This window comes from Aquarana catesbeiana, linkage group LG05 (genome assembly GCF_042186555.1).
Source record: "Aquarana catesbeiana isolate 2022-GZ linkage group LG05, ASM4218655v1, whole genome shotgun sequence".
Taxonomy (NCBI): Eukaryota; Metazoa; Chordata; class Amphibia; order Anura; family Ranidae; genus Aquarana; species Aquarana catesbeiana.
The window spans coordinates 67,558,333-67,578,175 of record NC_133328.1 but is presented as its reverse complement, the minus strand read 5'-3'; the positions used below and the strand labels follow the sequence as shown (position 1 = coordinate 67,578,175).

Sequence of the window (19,843 nt, the reverse complement as noted above, 5' to 3'; positions counted from 1 at the left end):
TTTTAGGTTGTCAGGTCTGCCAGGAGATGTGAAACCTGATGATAAATATACGTCACATCATTAATTTGGCACAGCTGATCAGACTTTTATACAGCCTCCAGGAAGTAAACTATCCGTAACTGCTGGGATCGGAGTCGTTTCCCAGTTTCCATATCTCAGAGTTTCCATGACATGTGTCACTACTGAAATAATAACCTACTGCCTCAACACTGGGCGCCAACTGCAACACGTTCACAATAAAGCAAGTGCTCCCCAGCCAGCCATAAGACTTTAGAAAGGGCTGTAGTTTTATGAAATGTAACTGAGCTGGTAAATCATACATGTGACACGTCTGCTGTGGAGTCCAACCCAAGGCTTGCCCCTCCCTCAAGCTGACGGACCCCAAGAATCATACACAATATATAACTTCTTACCTTTAGGAAGGACGGAAAGTATTTGAGCATCAAAATCCTTGGAACGGTTCCCAAAATCACCCGAGGCTCCAGTGGAAAAGCTTTTCTGAAGGCTAAATTTAAAAAGAAAATATATAATATAAATTATATATATACATATATACACACACACACACACACATAAAGTAATAAGAAAGTAATCTAAGAAAATACATAATCGCCCTATCCAATGCTGAACACCCATTTTCGTAAAGGACATCTATGTACAGCCCCAATGCCTCAATACAAATTTGCAGCAGAATGGTCAAATCACAAAAGGTATTTTCCATTTGTAGGGGTATTCCTACATATACAGTGGGGACGGAAAGTATTCAGACCCCCTTAAATTTTTCACTCTTTGTTATATTGCAGCTATTTGCTAAAATCATTTAAGTTCATTTTTTTCCTCATTAATGTACACACAGCACCCCATATTGACAGAAAAACACAGAACTGTTGACATATTTGCAGATTTGTTAAAAAAGAAAAACTGAAACATCACATGGTCCTAAGTATTCAGACCCTTTGCTCAGTATTTAGTAGAAGCACCCTTTTGATCTAATACAGCCATGAGTCTTTTTGGGAAAGATGCAACAAGTTTTTCACACCTAGATTTGGGGATCCTCTGCCACTCCTCTTTGCAGATCCTCTCCAGTTCTGTCAGGTTGGATGGTAAACGTTGGTGGACAGACATTTTTAGGTCTCTCCAGAGATGCTCAATTGGGTTTAAGTCAGGGCTCTGGCTGGGCCATTCAAGAACAGTCACGGAGTTGTTGTGAAGCCACTCCATTATTTTAGCTGTGTGCTTAGGGTTATTGTCTTGTTGGAAGGTAAACCTTCGGCCCAGTCTGAGGTCCTAAGCACTCTGGAGAAGGTTTTCGTTCAGGATATCCCTGTACTTGGCTGCATTCATCTTTCCCTCGATTGCAACCAGTCATCCTGTCCCTGCAGCTGAAAAACACCCCCACAGCATGATGCTGCCACCACCATGCTTCACTGTTGGGACTGTATTGGACAGGTGATGAGCAGTGTCTGGTTTTCTCCACACATACCGCTTAGAATTAAGCCCATAACGTTCTATCTTGGTCTCATCAGACCAAAGAATCTTATTTCTCACCATCTTGGAGTCCTTCAGGTGTTTTTTTAGCAAACTTTCATGTGTCTTGCACTGAGGAGAGGTTTCCATCGGGCCACTCTGCCATAAAGCCCTGACTGGTGGAGGGCTGCAGTGATGGTTGACTTTCTCCCATCTCCTGACTGCATCTCTAGAGCTTAGCCACAGTGATTATGGAGGCCATTATGTGCTCTTAGTAACCTTAAGTGCAGCAGAATTTTTTTGTAACCTTGGCCAGATCTGTGCCTTGCCACAATTCTGTCTGAGCGCTTCAGGCAGTTCCTTTGACCTCATGATTCTCATTTGCTCTGACATGCACTGTGAGCTGTAAGGTCTTATATAGACAGGTGTGTGGCTTTCCTAACCAAGTCCAATCAGTATAATCAAACACAGCTGGACTCAAATGAAGGTGTAGAACCATCTCAAGTATGATCAGAAGAAATGGACAGCACCTGAGTTAAATATATGAGAGTCACAGCAAAGGGTCTGAAATACTTAGGATCATGTGATATTTCAGTTTTTATTTAATAAACCTGCAAAAATATCAACAATTCTGTGTTTTTCTGTCAATATGGGGTGCTGTGTGTACATTAATGAGGAAAAAAAAAATGAACTTAAATGATTTTAGCAAATGGCTGCAATATAAGAGAGTGAAAAATTTAAGGGGGTCTGAATACTTTCCGTCCCCACTGTAGCAGCCTGCCTTGAAACAATACCAAAGTTCCCAAAAATTACTACACTACAGCAAAATGAGACTGGATACAAGAGAAAACTATTCAACAGCTATTGTTACCATTACTTGCAGCCTGTCAGGAGCAAACCTCAAAGAACATCAAGGCCCAAAAATAAAAATTTAATATAATGCAGGTAAGCAATCTAAAAAAAATGAGTGGCTGCATTAGTATTTTTTCCCTTTATTATCACTTGTTATTTATCAACTCCCTTTTACAGACCAAGCTGTTCAGCAAAAGTGGTAGTTACAAGGTTGTGACAAACCATTTAACACTGACAAATGTGCTTCCAATGTTCAGCTTTTATTCATTTATGGAAAGGGGAAAAACTGTTGGGTAACTGCTTAAAGAGTGTTTGCAGGAGTTCAGATTTAATTTGTCAAGTCCATCTAAATTTGTTAGCCCATCCAACACTATTCTCTCAGATTGATAATGATGCTGTAACAAGGGTGGCTGCATTGCTCGTCCATCAAGAATGGAGACACCCTATACAGGTAGTGTGTTAATGGCCAGATTACCAGGTGAAAATAGAAACAAAAGCATAATAAAACGAATGTAGCCACGACCACTATCGCTGCTCCAGGTGAGTAGTCGCTAATGATCTCTACAACTCCTCAAATCAGGTGCCAGCCCAGCTTGCGTGCTGCACAATGGAAGACGTTGACGATTCGGAGCTGCACTCCAACAATCCACTTTATTCGGCATAAAGATTAAAACCAAATGACAGATGGAACAAATACAGTGGGGGACAAGCAGGTATATATGTTTCGCACTGGAGTCAGCGCTTAATCATGATCGTATAATGGGTCAGCCGTTGGGATCTTCTTCGTCTTCCAAAGTAGCCACCGCATAAAAAAAAAGAAAAAATGGAAAAATAAAAAAACCTGGTAAGCTGCAATGCATTCATTTATTGTTTTAGGGTATAAAAACGCTTTGACGCAGGGAGTAAAGCTAGGTACACACAGGAAGTATTTTTTGTTTAACCCAGCAGGCTGAACGAAAAAAAGGCTGAGAGGTTGTCGTACTAAGCAAGGTTAGCACAGCAATCTCCCCCGCTGAGCTATTGTGTTCTGAGGGGGTTGTGAGATCGGCTTCTGTCGGGCAGGCTGCTGTACACATGGGCTGAATGTCAGCTGGTTTCTGTTGAACCGGCTGATAATCAGCCCATGCAGGACAAGACTTGGGGTGGTGGGGGCCCCTGGACTTGAGTCACTTTCGGGCCCTACCTTCTATACATAAAACTTTAAATAGAACAAAATGTTGACTGATACTGTAGACAGTGTTACAAGTTAAATAAACGTAATAATCTATTTACATGACCACTGATTGAAGCTTGAAGAACTTTTTTTCCAATAATGATTAAAAAGTTCAAAGTGATCATGTGTTTATTGCAATGCACAAATGTCTTGGTCAGAATGAGAATAAAACACTTATTTACCTGGAAAACATATTGAAAAACAAACAAATACCTTGTAAGGTTGCAATCATAACAAATCAATTACAAGAATATAGCAAAATAACTAATTGAACAAAGTGCAAGATAAATTGTGTGTGTGTGTAGTACGTAAGTGAGTGGGGAAAAAAGGGACGTCAATTTTACTTGGGTTACAATGTCGCACGACCGCGCACTTGTCAGTCAGTTAGAGCAATGCAGCGCAGTATGGCAAACAATGGCCTGGTCATGGGGGGGGGGGGGGGGGTAAAAGGTTCCGGAGCTGCAGGGTTTAAGATTGAACAAGTCAAGTCTAAAGGGGCTTTTTTTTTTTTTTTTTTTTTTAAATACATAATGGCCCACATGTATTTTGCTTTTTGACTTGATACATGAATTCATTTTTTTTTTTTACTTTTAGTCAATTAATTCGGTGCTCTGGTGGGGGGAGGGGCTCTCATGCAGGAGCAATGGAGTCCAGTTGGTTGGGTCCAGTAATTTCACTGTCCATGTCCGCAGCCTTCTACTTCTTGTATCCACGCCGCTCTGCAGACTGCAAGGTGGACAAGATGGCGGGAGGAGGTGGGTAGAGCCAACACTCACCAGGGGCGGAGTCCTGCAGTCACTGTGAGTAACTGTATGGATAAGATGGAGGAGGTGCTGCCGGTGGGAGGGCCAATACACTCATGGGCGGTTTGGAGGAGGAAGGTTGCTGGCCTGTCACACAGTGCCAGACTGCAGCAACAACTGCCTATCAGCCCGGGAAAGACAGATACACTTAGGCAGGCTCCTCCGCTCCAGACAGCTCCTGTCACGGTCGCATCGGGTCTGTGTCTGAGACTCTGAGTCCTAAGTGACTGACCCAATGACGTCACTCGATGCCAGGCAGCCCAGGTGCTAGCAACCAGTGCAGGGTTGCCAAGCCAACGGCGCAGCTTCACCCACCTCCAGCCACCTCCTGGTCCATCCTGCGTAATTACACATTAGATTCTCTCTCTCTGCGCCGCTGATCGGCTGATGAGACAGAGAGAGACTCGGGCAGAGCAGCGCTGCAGCCAAGTGAGGACCAGTGTGAGTCACCGCTGTTTCATCCGATCTAGCTAAAGATATATGAAGATATTTAAAACGTAAACAGGCAGGGCCCGCGGGGCCCCCTATTGGGCGGGGCCCATGGGCTTGAGCCCAGTCAAGCCCAATGGTAAGTTCGGCCCTGAGCCCATGTGTACCAGCCTTAAGGTGGGAGTAAACTTCCATCTCTGACTTTTACCTATAGGTAAGGCTTACCCATAGGTATAGTAAATATCTTCTAAACAGGGCCCCCTTTCCCTCCCTCTTTCACCCCTTATCTACTGGCATCTTAGTTTACCCCTTAATTGGTCCCTTGTTTATATAGTTTTCTGTCTATATATAATTTGACGGGAGCACCCCTTTAGGTGTATTTTGGCCAATGAGGTCTCGGAAAGTCAGTGTACACCTCAGCGTCTGCTTCAATCCCCCCTGCTTTTTTTTTTTGTTCTTTGGTTTTTTTTTTTTTTTTTACTGTTGGGTTACTTTTAGAGTTTCCCTGCAATTCTTAATGTCATCCTCTTCATGTTTCCCCGAAGTCTTTCCTTCGCATTAAGTGCTTCCAAGGAAAGTTAATGGAACTCCCCAGCCATCCTACAGCTCAGAAATCAAGCTTTCAGGAAATAAAGGGAAAGTCTCCAGGTCCCCTCACTGCAGCTGAAGGGAAATCTCAGTGTCCTGGCATGCGGCGCGCTCAGAATCTTGCACAGATAAGTGATTTAAGGCCAATGAGAGGTGGAGGAATGTGCGTTGGAAGAGGATGAAACCCGATCAAATGCCCTTTTGCTCAGAAAAGGAAATGGCTTTGGCTTGCCCTCTCAGTGCTCTCAGGATAATGTGACCACACACACACACACATTTTGCATGGGCTTCGATTTGCTTACTCATCAAATGAAGGGCGGATGCTCAAAAAGTGCTCAGTGAATAAACATGAAAAACCACAAAACACAGTAAAAACACCATATGTCATAATGTCATGTAACTCACTACAAGATGAAACTATTTAGGGGAAAACTAATGGGACTATCCCCAGCAACACTGCTGCAATCTATAGTTCATGTCTGCAAAAAAATTAGAAAAAAAACATATGGAGCATTTTCACCTTCTAAACTCAGATTACATAAATAACCTGCAACACGCAATCTGCAACACGCAATCTGCAACACGCAATCTGCAACAGTGAGCAAAGTGCAAAAACCCATACCAGATTTTGGATGACTACTGCCAGGAGACAGATAATGGTCATTGCAGTTGCTGAGGATTACTGTGCTTGGCACATCCTATTTGTTTTAATTTGGGAAGTTATGAAAACCGCAGCAAAACAAAAACCATTTAGTGTCGGTTCACATTGAGGCAGCACGACTTGCAGCGCGACTGCCTCAGGCGACCTGCACACGACAGGAACGGCAACTTGCAAAACGACTTCTGTATAGAAATCAATGCAAGTTGCCCCCAAAGTCGTACAGGAACCTTTTTCTAAGTCGGAGCGACTTGCGTTGCTCCGATTAGAATGGTTCCATAGTACAGAACGGGACGCCACTTGTCAGGCGGCTAGGTCACCTGACAAGTCGTCCCAGTGTGAAACGCCACTTACTCTTGCCGGCAGTAACCTATTAATGTACTTCGTTATTTAACCTGACAAAGAAAAATCTGGCATCTACCTGAATGCGGTGACAGATTTATTGACACCAGTTGAGAAAAAAGTAGTAGATGCAGCCTGGCAATGAGTTAAAGCAAGCCCGTCATGGAAAATATAGGTAAAGTACTGGAAGAGTGGAGACCTAGACCACTTTTCCCAGGTTGAAAGGAAAGGTTTCCTCTGTTTTTCAGTCATTTTCTTTGGTCACCTCACCAGGGGATCATCATACAGAGACTTGTTTATCAAACATGGCTTAAAAGTTTATGGAAGAGCGAGCCAGAGCAATATCAGAACTCTTGATCTGCATTCTTTATACAAAAAAATTATACACACACACACACACACGTTTATTTCAAACTTTTAAACTGAGTTTTTTTTTTTTTTACAAGGCGATTGTTTACATATCATTTTTTTTTTTTGGGGGGGGGGTTAGTGAGGAAAAAAGGAAGGTGCTCCTGCTGGGGACCACATGGGCAAGGAATGCCCAGCAGTCACGATTGTATTGTTGCAGAGGGGGCCTGCAGTCCCATACATTCCATCCACCACATTACTTTGCTATTGACCAGTTTAGGCTGTTAACAGTTGATTTCTATAGTGCCAGTATGCAAAAACTGAATTTTTAAGAATTCTCATGGACTCCTGTACAGAAATTGTCGAGAGGGGCAGCACCACAACACATGTAAAATGTCTATGCCCATGTCCACATCTCCAGGTCTCCGGTACTGTGGGATATATGGAATGTAGCAGGATGTGATAACAGGTAACTTTTATACCCCGATTCCTGGTATCTGTTGCATATGGAGGATCCAAAGGACATAGTGAGACTCTTTGTACAAGCTTCTGGTGACAGGGTGATCCCCAAATCTTGGTCCCAATGGTCCAAAAAGTATAGTGAAGATTAGACCTTGCCAAAAGGATCCATTTGTATGTCAGAGTGATTTATCGGACCATCAGCCTGACATTCCTGTTTAAATGGTGTCAGAGGTGCATTTATGACAGAGAGGGAATGATCCTTGAGCATACATTCAATTGAAAACTAAAAATTATGAAAAAAAAAAAAAAACTGCTACAGGTACTGGTAACTGCAGTCCCCAGAAGCCCGGAAACGCACAGGTTGTCTTTCTGTTTGCATCTTCTGAATAAAATTCTAGGCTTCACACATCTAATTTTTCACACATTCCTCTACAAAATTTTAATATAAGAAATATGGGAAGACGATGAACTCCTAAAAATACTAGTTCCCTGGCTATCAACATTTCTGAATCACTGAGACAGAACAAATATGCAGAACAAGAATTCTGATTTTCCTCTGGCTTGATTTGCTGGATGCCAAAAGTACTGAAAAAGGAACGTTAGTCAGAAAATGAACTCCGGCTAGATCACTTCAGGCTGGCCCCGTTTAAGGGTATATCTAGGTAAAACATAAAAAAGGTGCCTAAACTGTTTAAAATCCAGTAATACACTATCTCACTCTGCTCTGAACATGACCAGCTGCTCTCTTTTTAGCAACTGCCAAATTTGTAGAGGCCGATCTGACAGGCTTAAAATGGAATTAAACCCTCCTATTTTTTATAGCCAAGAAAGCTGCTTCTGTTTGATCTGCAACTGCCATGGTGCTGCACATGTAATCAGTTATGACACCAGCCATTTGATAAAGTTGGATGTAGGGCTAGTCTTTTTTTTTTTTTTTTTTTTTTTTTGGGGGGGGGGGGGGGGGGGGGGGGGGCCTCTTCTACGTCCAAGGTCCAGAACTGGTCTGGTAATCAGTGACAAAGTATTGTTGCCAGAGACAGCCAGGCAACTAGCAATTTCCTGAAGGCAGCAAGCAATTGCAGTCTCCATATTTGTGCATTGTGTTAGAATTGGAGCTATGGTGATACTATCCTCAGCCTAATCACCCAGCTCCTGGAACCCATGCTAGTTAACACAATGGCAAGAATAACTACAGATGGCATTCCTAGCTTTGCACTGAAGTAAACCATATTTCTATGCGGTGTATGTAGATACAGACATGGAAGTGCCCCTTTAGAAGTACCTGGGTGTTCTCCTTTGGTGAAGTCTCGGAGTTCTGTGATGAAACGGTCCTTCTCGGTTAAAACCTGAAATAGAAGAGTGACAAAATTGATATTTACCAGAGTGTACTAAAATCAGGAAAAAAATGATACACAAAATGTTTCTTTTACAATGAAATAAGTATATAAAAGAACTCCACCAAGCCATGTTCCCATCTTTACTGACCATGTAACTCAATGCAATTCTAGACAAACAACTTTTCCTGACATCTCAGAGATTAGGCACTTTGGCCTTACAACAGGGCCCTTCTGCACTCCCCACCACAATCCTGTTAACCAGCAGGCCTTGTTCCATGGCTACACACATACCTTTTTCAGAGGCCAGCTTTAAATGGGCTCCAGCTTGCATAAGAGCAGAGTGAACAGCAAGCTTTTATGAAACAATCAGCAACCTTTTGCAAAGCTTGAGTCCCGGTTCACACTTGTGCGATGCGGGAACCCTGCAAATCCACTGCGGATTCCCGCATCGCACCTGACTCATACAGCAGTTCACACTGCCATATGCAAACTGCTGGGAGTGTCAATACAATGTTAATGACACCCTCATTTCAGTTTGCACATGAATCAGATCTCATGGGTGTGAACACCCACGAGATCCAATTCTGGCGTGGACCAAAAAAAGGGTCCTGTGCGAGTTTGGTCCGAAGTCGATGTGAATTTAGCCATACTATCTGTATGGCTGAAACCGCATCGCACATCGCATTTGACTTGCAGTGCGGTGCGAATCACATCCAATCTCGCAAAGCACACTAATGTGAACCGCTACTTAGGAAAGCTACAACCATGCTTTCTCAAAGCCTCTAAAGCACCCTTCAGCTCCTGTCTGGAAATGTTATACACAGATTTTAATAGGAGGAGTGCTGATTGTTACTTTAAATTACTTAGAACTCCCAAACATAGGTTTATTTTTTTTTTTTTTTAGCAGAGGCCTTAGAGAATAAAATAGCAATTTTTTTGGAATACACTAATGAGAGAGAAGAGAAAAAGAAAAAAAAATGACGAATAAAACAGATACTCAACATGGCATGCTTTAAAATTGCACACACTCGTAGAATGGCGCCAAACTGCAGTACTTAATCTCCATAGGCGACAATTTGAATAGATCTACGCGTTAACAAATTAGAGTTACAGAGGGGATCTAATGCTAGAATTATTGCCCTCACTGATGTTCGCGATGATACCTCACATGTGTGGTTTGAACACCGTTTACATATGTGGGCGTGACATTTTATTTTTACACTGTCCCTTAAAAAAAAAAGTTATCACTTTTATTATGATCGCAAGAAATGTAAACAACCCTTGCGACAGCAACACAGCATGACAGGTCCTCTTTATGTAGAGATCTGGGGTCTATAAGAAAGGGGGGGGGGTGAAACCCCTCCCGCCCCTTCTAAAAGTGATCCAGTGGCGAATTTGCCACTCAAACCACTTATCTTGTAGAGAGAATTGATGGCTGAAAAGAAATATCACCGGGGTTATGGCATATTGCTGCAGCTGTAAACCCCAGGATTCCATTTGCTGACCAGGACATCATTTTTGTATGGCCAGGTCGGCAAATGGTTAAACAAGATGCTATCAGGCTTTCAACAAGCTTCAAATAGTGCTGAAGTCTGCTAGCAGCTTGTTTAAAGTGACAATCAGCATTCCCATTAGGATCTGTGTTCAACATTCACAAACCGGAGCTGAAAAGTACTTTAAAAGCTTCAACAAAGTTTGTTGAAATGTCTGCATATGCTTTGTAAAACCTTGCTGCTCACATGGCTCCTATACAAGCTGAAGCCTGTGTGAAGTAGGCTTAAGAGTCTTCTGGCCAGTTCAGTGACCTCATGGATCCTTCCTCTTCTCCTGCAGTGGCAGTGGGAGGGCAGTCCTAACTTTTGCACTGAGCGCCCCTCACGCAACGACCTGTAAGTACTGTTCAATGCAGTAGTACACCAAGTTCATGCTGTGTGATCATGCTGCCCCAGTATAGAGGTCCGTGGAAACCTGGGCGCAGGATTTAACCCAGAAGACCGGGACATTGAGTGGTAAGGAATTACTGTAGTGTACAGATCAGGATTGAAGGTCAATATTTTTTTTACTTGACAGCATCCATGTTACTGTATGACATATTATTGTTTGGAATGTTTGGATTTTTGAACTTGCTCACCTCTATGGCAGATTTGAGGAGTGTCCATACATGTTCAAATCCTTACAATCATTATTGCATGTATCCTTGATTGGTTTGTTTATAAGATTATTTATAAGTTTGTCCTTTATAGAGATAACTGCATACAATGTCCCTGGAAGCATACTCCTGAAGAAGCGGTCACACCGAAAAACATGTTGAGTTTGAACTGATCTAGGACGACATTCCGATTCCTTTCCCTCGATGGATGCACGTCCAATTGCTCAGTTCTTCTTCAGAGAATCAATTTATATGTATTGTATACTCCCTTTTCCTAGGTCCTTTTTAATCACGTCTTTGTCTTAATAAGTTTATAAATTTTTATAGTGTGTATTTAAGTCCTTACCGTACCATGAGAGCCCGTAGTTGCCTTAGATCAGGCAAGTCCAAAGTCCGGCCCGCGGGCCAATCACGGCCCACGTTCCAGTTTTGAAAGGCCCGCGCCTGGTTATCTGGACATATATATCTTTTGTGGCCCCCCAACAAACTCCCAGCGCCAGGGCCACAGAAGATATATATGTCCAGATGCCTTGGAGGGGACAGGGAGGAGGCGGGACGAGTGCGGTGCACACAGGAGTATTTCCTGTTTACACGGCAGCCTCTGTAATAGGAAGTCCCGTCTCCGGCGCTGCCATTGGACGACTTATCTGTCCATCAAAGGAGGCGGGACTTTCTATTAAAGAGGCCGGCGAGAAAACAGGAGTATCTCCTGTAGCTAATCTTTTGGCGCTCGTCCCGCACCCTCCGAGGCGGAAGATGAATGGGAATCAGTGAGGCTGCAGTGATTGAAATGGTAGGGGGGGCTGCCCTCCCGGCAATGGTAGGGGGGGCTGCCCTCCCGGCAATGGTAGGGGGGGCTGCCCTCCCGGCAATGGTAGGGGGGGCTGCCCTCCCGGCAATGGTAGGGGGGGCTGCCCTCCCGGCAATGGTAGGGGGGGCTGCCCTCCCGGCAATGGTAGGGGGGGCTGCCCTCCCGGCAATGGTAGGGGGGGCTGCCCTCCCGGCAATGGTAGGGGGGGCTGCCCTCCCGGCAATGGTAGGGGGGGCTGCCCTCCCGGCAATGGTAGGGGGGGCTGCCCTCCCGGCAATGGTAGGGGGGGCTGCCCTCCCGGCAATGGTAGGGGGGGCTGCCCTCCCGGCAATGGTAGGGGGGGCTGCCCTCCCGGCAATGGTAGGGGGGGCTGCCCTCCCGGCAATGCACTGACCCTTATTTTGCTTCATAGTTCATGTAAAACGTAAGTTTTTTTTTTCCTGAAACATCCCTCTTAAAGTGAGGGTGCGTGTTATACGCCAATAAATACAGTATATCCAAATAACACGCCCCAGATCATCTCTTTATTCACACACAGCCACAAAGGCAAGAGAATTCTTGTTGGGCAATGTATTAGTGTTCGAACTAACATACAGACAGAATTTTAATGGTTCAAAAACGTCAGGGAAAATGGTCGGCCTTCACGCACGTTCACTTAATCAAATCTGGCCCTCTTTGAAAAAAAGTTTGGACACCCCTGCCTTAGACCCTCTGCCTTTTTTTTACTATGTTACTGTATGTAGAAAATATTACCACTAATTTTACGGCATATTTCTGCCACCAAGAAAAGCATTTGCAAGCCAACATTGCACTGTAAAAACACTAATAAAAAGATGATGGTCCTGCTGAAATCATGACCTATATTTGGAGATGATATAAAAAATGAGCTGAGATGCTTCTTTATATTTTGTAGAACAGGTACCAGGGCACTAAGAATGGTGTCACTGTGAGAGAATGCTGGCTTTGGAAGCCAAGAGATGACAGAGCAATGACAGCAAACCAAGGCTGGAGTCTACACTCAATTAGGACAGGCTCATGGGACACAGATCATTTCTGTGCTATGATGGAAGGCAAATTCTTAGTAACCATATTAAAACTGTTCTCAGCATAGACGTTTAACCTCCAAGCCAAGACTTCGGATAAAATTATTATTTCCAAAATGAGGCAATCTGGAATTTATCGAGTCAAACAGGCAATTTAAAACCACATTCTTGTATATTTAAAACGTACACTCCAGTCACACTGCGAAATGAAGTCTTATGTATACAATGAGTACAGTCTACCTGCTCGGTGCTCATTACATCATATGCCTGCTGGTGACCCCCGACGGTGCTGGCCACAATAATCAAATGAGCTCAGCTGAGCTTATAAGTTAATAAGGCACACTGCTGAGCTTTGCTGGAAGCTTGACCTGAGGGACGGTCAAATTATGCCTTTAGGTTCAATCACTCTGTAGAGTACCTGGGCAGATTTAGCCTAACCATAGACACAGCATTAACTTCCCTAAGAACAAAGGCCAGGGAGATATCTTCCGCCCTTACCAGGATACACAGACACTCATAGCTGATGATGGTGTATGCGCAGTACTTCAGTCCATCTTCTACACATATGGTTAAAGCCTTGGAATGCACTGCATGCACACGTGAGCATTTTGTTTTCAGGCAGAAAGGCGTGCGATTTTGTACAGGTCAAAAGCGGTAAAACGCCCAAATCTGCCAGAACTGAGCTAAAAAAAAAAAAGCTCCAGAACTTTTGAACATGGAGTGGAGATGTGAACCATATACATAGAGAATAATTGATTTTTTTTCTCCTCCAACTTTTGAGCTTCAGGCTTCAAGCTACAAAACGCTGAGGTGTGAATGGGGCCTAACAGGGCAGGCAGAGAAGGGCAGCAAGTAAAAGTCCAGACTAAGCGCAAACAGCACTTCTATGACCCTTTGCTAGCCATAAACCTTCCTCCATGTACTTCTTGGTTCCTGTTACTGAGAGCTTGACTTCTGAGTCCAGAAATAAGCACCACCCACAACTATCCTCCAGTCCAATGAAAGTTGCTCAGTATTCAGCAAAGGCACTCTCATTGGACAAGGGATGGTAGCCTTTCTAGCCAGGATAGTCATGATGTCAAGCCTCTAGTTTTAAGTGGAATCAGTTTTCTGGATAATAAAAAGAATATCTATGGTAGCTGCTCATGGGTGGGACTCTTACTTTAAGAAGAGAAGTGGCCCAATTATTACAAATTAAAAAGACACACATTGCTTGAATGCAAATCTGTAACAAATGCTACTAGAATGTGTTTTTCCTTTCAGTCTTGCTTAGTGGATTGGTTTCTGTAGGGCAGGCATTAAGGCAATCAAGTGCTACAGCATGATTTCAAAGAAATTACAGCCTGCCTGTAATATCAGGAATAAAGTTCCTGCAAAAACTATTGTCTTTGAAACCTGTGTGTATAGAGCTTACCAACAATAAAAAAGTAAAATGCTAACCAAACCACTACAATAATTCTAAATAAATTACCAGTCAAGTGAAATACACAGGTTTAAAATCAGAAGAGGTACCCTTCCCCACCTGGGTGGTAAGGCATAGCATTTCTACCTTCTTACCAATGACAAATCCTCTGCTATACACTTCCTGAGAACTCTAAACGAGCGACCCCCCAAACCCAGATGACACAAGATCATGATTTTGTAAACTAGCGTCCATTACAAATTTTTCAAGTGTCTCACTTCCTGCGATCCCTGCCACAGGTAACCAACCCTATTCACACGCTCCTTGACCTTCTTTGAACAGGAGTATTGTGCCGGGGGTCCTACAAGACATCTCTCTGCTTCTCGCAACTACTACTTGCAGAGAACTCTCTGGCACCACTCCGTTCCTTGGGACACATGAGAGAAACCTTCAAATCACTTTGTCTCCAGAAAAAAAACATCTAAAAATTCTCACCCTATATTGCAAATCCTCAAGTAGCAACAGATACCGGCAGTTGGGTTATAAAGTTGCCATGCCATGGTACGGCACACAGATGACATTACACACCATATATCCATCGTTGACAGATGTGCGGCATCTTCGGGAGATATGCTACTATGCAGTCTTTTGGTCCAGGCCAGTTATCTAGCTCTTTTGGACAAAAGTTTACGCTCTAGTCCAATGGTTTATAGAATGACCAGTACTGAAAACACCAGCATTTTTACTTCTGTATTGCATTACAACCCCCATGATGGCATAAAAAGATAAGTATTGTGAAACTTAGTTAATGCAAGTATTGCAGCACGTTAGAGTATCCCCGCACTGTGAAAATCTTTAAAAAAATGCATTAAAAAAAAAAATAAAAAAAACACGGGGAGGTACAAAATGTAAGAGCCAATCCAGGCAAGAAGTGAATACATTCTATTAATGATGCGATTCTACTATGCCAATCACATTTCAAAGTTCAAAGTGTTCGTTTTTTTTTTTTTTAGTTAACAAAGGAAGGATCCTGTTCCTTAAAGCATGTTATACAGCACAGTGCTTGTGCTGTGCAACTTGGTCACCCGTATCATCTAAAAACCTGGCTGATCCTGCCTAACCAAGCCTTCCCCTCTAAACTGACCACGGTATATCATGGCCACTGAGGTCAGTTTACATCCCTCCATCATCCACAGCCCTGCTCTCCTGTGTCCGGCTGACGTCAGCGGCAGTGCTCAGCCCCGCCCACTATAGCTGTGAACAGAGCAAAGAGCTGAGGAGTCACGTGAGCGCCGGGAGCCGCTCTTCTATACAATATGATGGGCATTTTTTTTTTTATACAGAACAGGCACAGGGGGCACATAGCGTAACAGAGGGGATGGCATGATCATATTATAGTGGGTTAACAACCACTTTAACACTTGAGATTGTTTTCTTTCAGCACTGGCATTTATTTTAGGATTTTTAATATCAGACCTAAGAGTCTGCAAGTAGGGTGCTCCAGCATTACAACAGGCGTGTTCTAGGATCACCATAATAAAGAAAAAAGGGAATGGGTAAATCCTGTGTAGTCATATCTACATGAAGAACTGAACGACTGCAGGTAAGCTTTGCTCCCTGGAAGCATCTCAACATTTCATTTCCAATTCTGAATACAGCGTACTTATTATCAGGGTAAACATACATCAGGTTTAGGACACAATGTGAATGTGCAAGTGCAGATGTCATTTAAAAATCAATCACGTAACACCGATGACTAACGACTGGCACATCACACTCCTCCATTTTGGCCTGTCTGGAATTTAGCTAGATGGGACATTCAATTTAGAACTAAAGGGATATTATTAGTTCACACCAGACCCATCAATCTTCCTGTGTGACGTATCACTGACCTTCACCTATGGACAAGTGCCAGCACACAAACTATGCATCAGCCTAATGTCCCACTTTCCTGCACGCCTCTACGGCTTCATTCACAAGCTTGGTCACACTCTTACTTTGCTTCCTACGCTGAATTCATATAAATGGCACATCAACATCATTCTTTTGATAGGGAAGGGTTAGGAGCCTTTTTCTAGTATTTACTGCCATCTGTTTCCATATTGAAAGCTTTCCCCTTATTTCCTGTAAGGACATGAAGTGATGGAAAATCTGTCCGACAAGAGACAGAGAAAACAAACATGTTTAGAAGAGTGGAGGCCGTGCTAAAACTCAGACAATGGGGTTTATTTACTTGAACTGGAGAGTGCAAAATGTGGTGCAGCCTGTGTGTGGCAGCCAATCGGCTTCTAACTTCAGCTTTTTCAAATTAAGTTTTGGTAATTAAATCTTGAAGCCGATTGGTTTCTAGGCAGTGCTGCACCAGATTTTACACTTTAGTTTTTCGTAAATATACCCAAATGTTTTTTGTGGTCTGTGCTCTGCCCCGATTAAGGATGAGCTCCGGCGTGTTCGCACAGCCTACATGCAGAGCCCGCCAGGAAGTCGGCACTGTGCTAATCACAGGCAGTGAGACATTTCCCGATCCGCAGTTGCAGAGATTGGGAAATGTCTCACTGCCTGTGATTGGCGCAGTGCCAACTTCCTGGCGGGCTCTGCACGTGGGCTGTGCGAACACGCTGGAACTCATCCTTAGCCCTGATAACCACCAACAATACAACCCAATAATTGTACAGTCAAAGGGAAAGGAAGCGAGGGGAAAATATGGGGCTCCACACAGAAATAAATGTAAAATAAGTGTTATGGGCCATACACACGATAGGATTTTCCGACAACAAATGTTGGATGTGAGCTTGTTGTCGGAAAGTCCGACCATGTATATGCTCTATAGAACATTTGTTGTCGGAAATTCCGGCAACAAATGTTTGAGAGCGGGTTCTCAAATTTTTCGACAACAAGACTTGTTGTCGGAAATTCCGACACACAAAAGTCCACGCATGCTCGGAATCAAGCAGAAGAGCCACACTGGCTATTGAACTTCATTTTTCTCGGCTCGTTGTACGTCACCGCGTTCTTGACATTCAGAATTTCCCACAACATTTGTGTGACCGTGTGTATGCAAGACAAGTTTGAGCCAAGATCCTTCGGAAAAAAAATCCACGGTTTTGTTGTCGGAAAATCTGATAGTCTGTACATAGCTTTAGGGTTTATGTACACTGGGCTTAAACATAAATGTAGAGCATTTTGTATAGGCATTTAGGAGCCTTTAGCTTGTGTTCTGCTAGAAAACTCCTTTCAAAAACGCACACCAGAATATTTTTTTTTTCCTGCCTCCAAACATCCTAATGTGCATAGACACATAGGATAACATTGAGCTGCCTCTACAGGTTTTTTTTTTTTTTTTTTTTTAAGTCCGATTTGCATGGACCCTAATGCCCTGTACACACGACCGGTTTTCCTGTCAGACTTTCTGACTGACATTTCGCTCGTGTGTACACAGCATTAAACTTTTCCTCACTATTCAAGAAAGAAAACTGGGATCCTTGGGAGCAGCTGTAAAAACATCCAGTGTGCAGGAGTTTCAGAAAAACTTTGGGCATGGCACAACCCATGCTCCTGAAAGTAAGAATAATCCTCTTATTTTAGGGAAATGGGACATGTGAATACCTTCTGCTATTTGACATTTATTCCTCATGCTGCTAGCATAAATAGAAAATAGAAGAAAGCAAGCTTAAAAAGAAAACAAATGCAGCCATCACATCTAAGGAGTGGAAAGCTACAATATGTTTACTTTTGGGATAAATACTGCTTTAAGCTGGTCATACGCCCATAGATCTTTCATTCACCCTTCTGGCTTAAGGAAATACAGCAGATTACTCTATCCATTCTAAGGCCGAGTTTACACTGGTGCGACACGACACTCATCCTGCTTTGGAACCGACTTTGCCCTGTGACTTGAAGTTAGAGACGCGTCCGACTTCAATGAATGGGGATCCGTCTTGGATCCCCGTCAATACCAGGCACTGTGTTTGGTATGAATCTTGAGGGGGAACTCCACACCAAATTTTAAATAAAAAAACCGGCATGGGTTCCCCCTCCAAGAGCATACCAGGTCCTTCGGTCTGGTATGGATTTTAAGGGGAACCCCCTAAACCAAACAAACAGCGTGGGGGTCCCCCCAAAATCCATATCAGACCCTTATCCAAGCACGCAGCCTGGCCGGTCAGGAAAAGAGGGGGAACAAGCGAGCACCCCCCCCTCAAACCATACCAGGCTGCATGCCCTCAACATGGGGGGTGGGTGCTTTGGGGAAGGGGGGCGCATTGCAGCCCCCTCACCCCAAAGCACCTTGTGCCCATGTTGATTAGGACAAGGGCCTCTTCCCGACAAGCCTTTGGTTTTCGGGGTCTGTGGGCGGGGGTCTTATCGGAATCCGGGATCCCCTTTAATAAGGGGGCCCCCAGATCCCGGCCCCCACCCTATGTGAATGAGTATACCCCTACCCATTCACCTGGGGGGGGGGGGGATGTCAATAAAAAAATACACTAGACTGGTTTTTAAAGTAATTTACTAGGCAGCTCTGGGGGTCTCTTCCGACTTGGGGGGGGTCTCTTCCGACTTCTCCAGCCTCTTCTCCCGGTCTCCGGTTCTTCTCTCGCTCTTCTGCTCCTTTGCTAGCGTTGGCCCGGTCTTTTCCGTCGCCTTCTTTCCTCTGGTCTTCTTCCGATGTGGACGCGACGCTCTCTCCCGAGTATTTACGAAATGCCGTGTGCGCAACGACTTATATTAGGCATGGGGCGTGGTCACCGGGTGATGTCATCTGATGACCCCACCCCTTATGACGTCACCGCCCGGGACATGATGGGGTACACATATGCGGCCTCTTGGTGGGTGGGCATGAACGCTGAGCGGCCACAACTATGTGGCCCTGTGTAAACCACGTACCGCGCAGAGAGCGCACTCCCAGCATGGTAGCCGGCAGGGATCAGTAAGCTCCTGATGGATACTTGGAAGCTTTCCTGTCATGTGACCGCTGTGACAGCCAATCACCGCAGTCTCATGACCAGAATGTCCGCCTCTTAAGGAACCAGGAGGCAGTCGGTGTAAAGGGGTTAATATCCTCCCACTGATGGTGCAATTTGGCCACACCAACTGTTCAATGTGGTTGGGTGGAGGGGCATGGTTGAGTTCTTGCACCTATATCCCGAGGAAAAAAAAAAAAAAAAAAGCCCTGGATACATTTAGTCTTACAGATACAACTAGCTCTTTGAGGGCAACCATAATGCTGATGCGGCCCGTAATGAAACTGCATATGACACCCCTGAAATGGCTTCTAAAATTGCACTAAGAAACTCTTGGCACTTTCTACTGTAGGTACTAATCACCATTTCCTTTAAGCATTACAGTAACAAAAGTGACCAAACAAGTGAAATTCATGAGTATTTTCAATAGCTCATGCCATGTGATCCTGCCATTAAATTAAATGTTTATTCTTGTTATGGAGTGACAATGCTATGTCCCTGTCTGCAAGTTGTAGTCCTGCGTTGTCACCCTGTCACATCTGGTGAAGGCTACAAGCTGCTGTTCTTATGCCTATTGCACAGGCATATTTGGCCGATTTCACACTGACAAAATCCATCTTGAGCACTAAGGTGCAACTAACCCTAAATGCATCCATTTGAGAAAATGTCTCCCACACTGGAGGGAATGTATCAGATAAAAATGCTTAATTCTTAAAATTTCACCAGGTTGGCTATAACAATCATGTATGTGTAGCTATGCCGAGTATACCTTTAAATGACTGGAATGGGTAGGTGGGAAAGCAGAATCACCAAATGGCAATCCAAAAAGCACCCTTTCAAGGTACAATGATATTATGGGCCACCCTGGGCTCCCTCTCAAGACCTACAGACACTGAACGCTTGGTAAAGTGGATGAGTCTGGCAGCAGCATTCCTGATGGACTGAAGGGGGGGGGGGGGGATTAGCCTATGTAAAGGT

At 44.0% G+C, this 19,843-nt stretch overlaps 1 protein-coding gene across 1 annotated transcript in view; it reads right to left on the bottom strand.

Moving 5' to 3' along the window:
• SVIL (supervillin) overlaps positions 1-19,843 on the bottom strand; it is a gene marked incomplete in the record, with an annotated part of 193,364 nt that overhangs the window by 161,190 nt on the left and 12,331 nt on the right. The window contains 2 exon segments of the mRNA XM_073629849.1: positions 414-505; positions 8,445-8,508. Of these exon segments, the coding sequence (XP_073485950.1) occupies positions 414-505; positions 8,445-8,508 (156 nt within the window).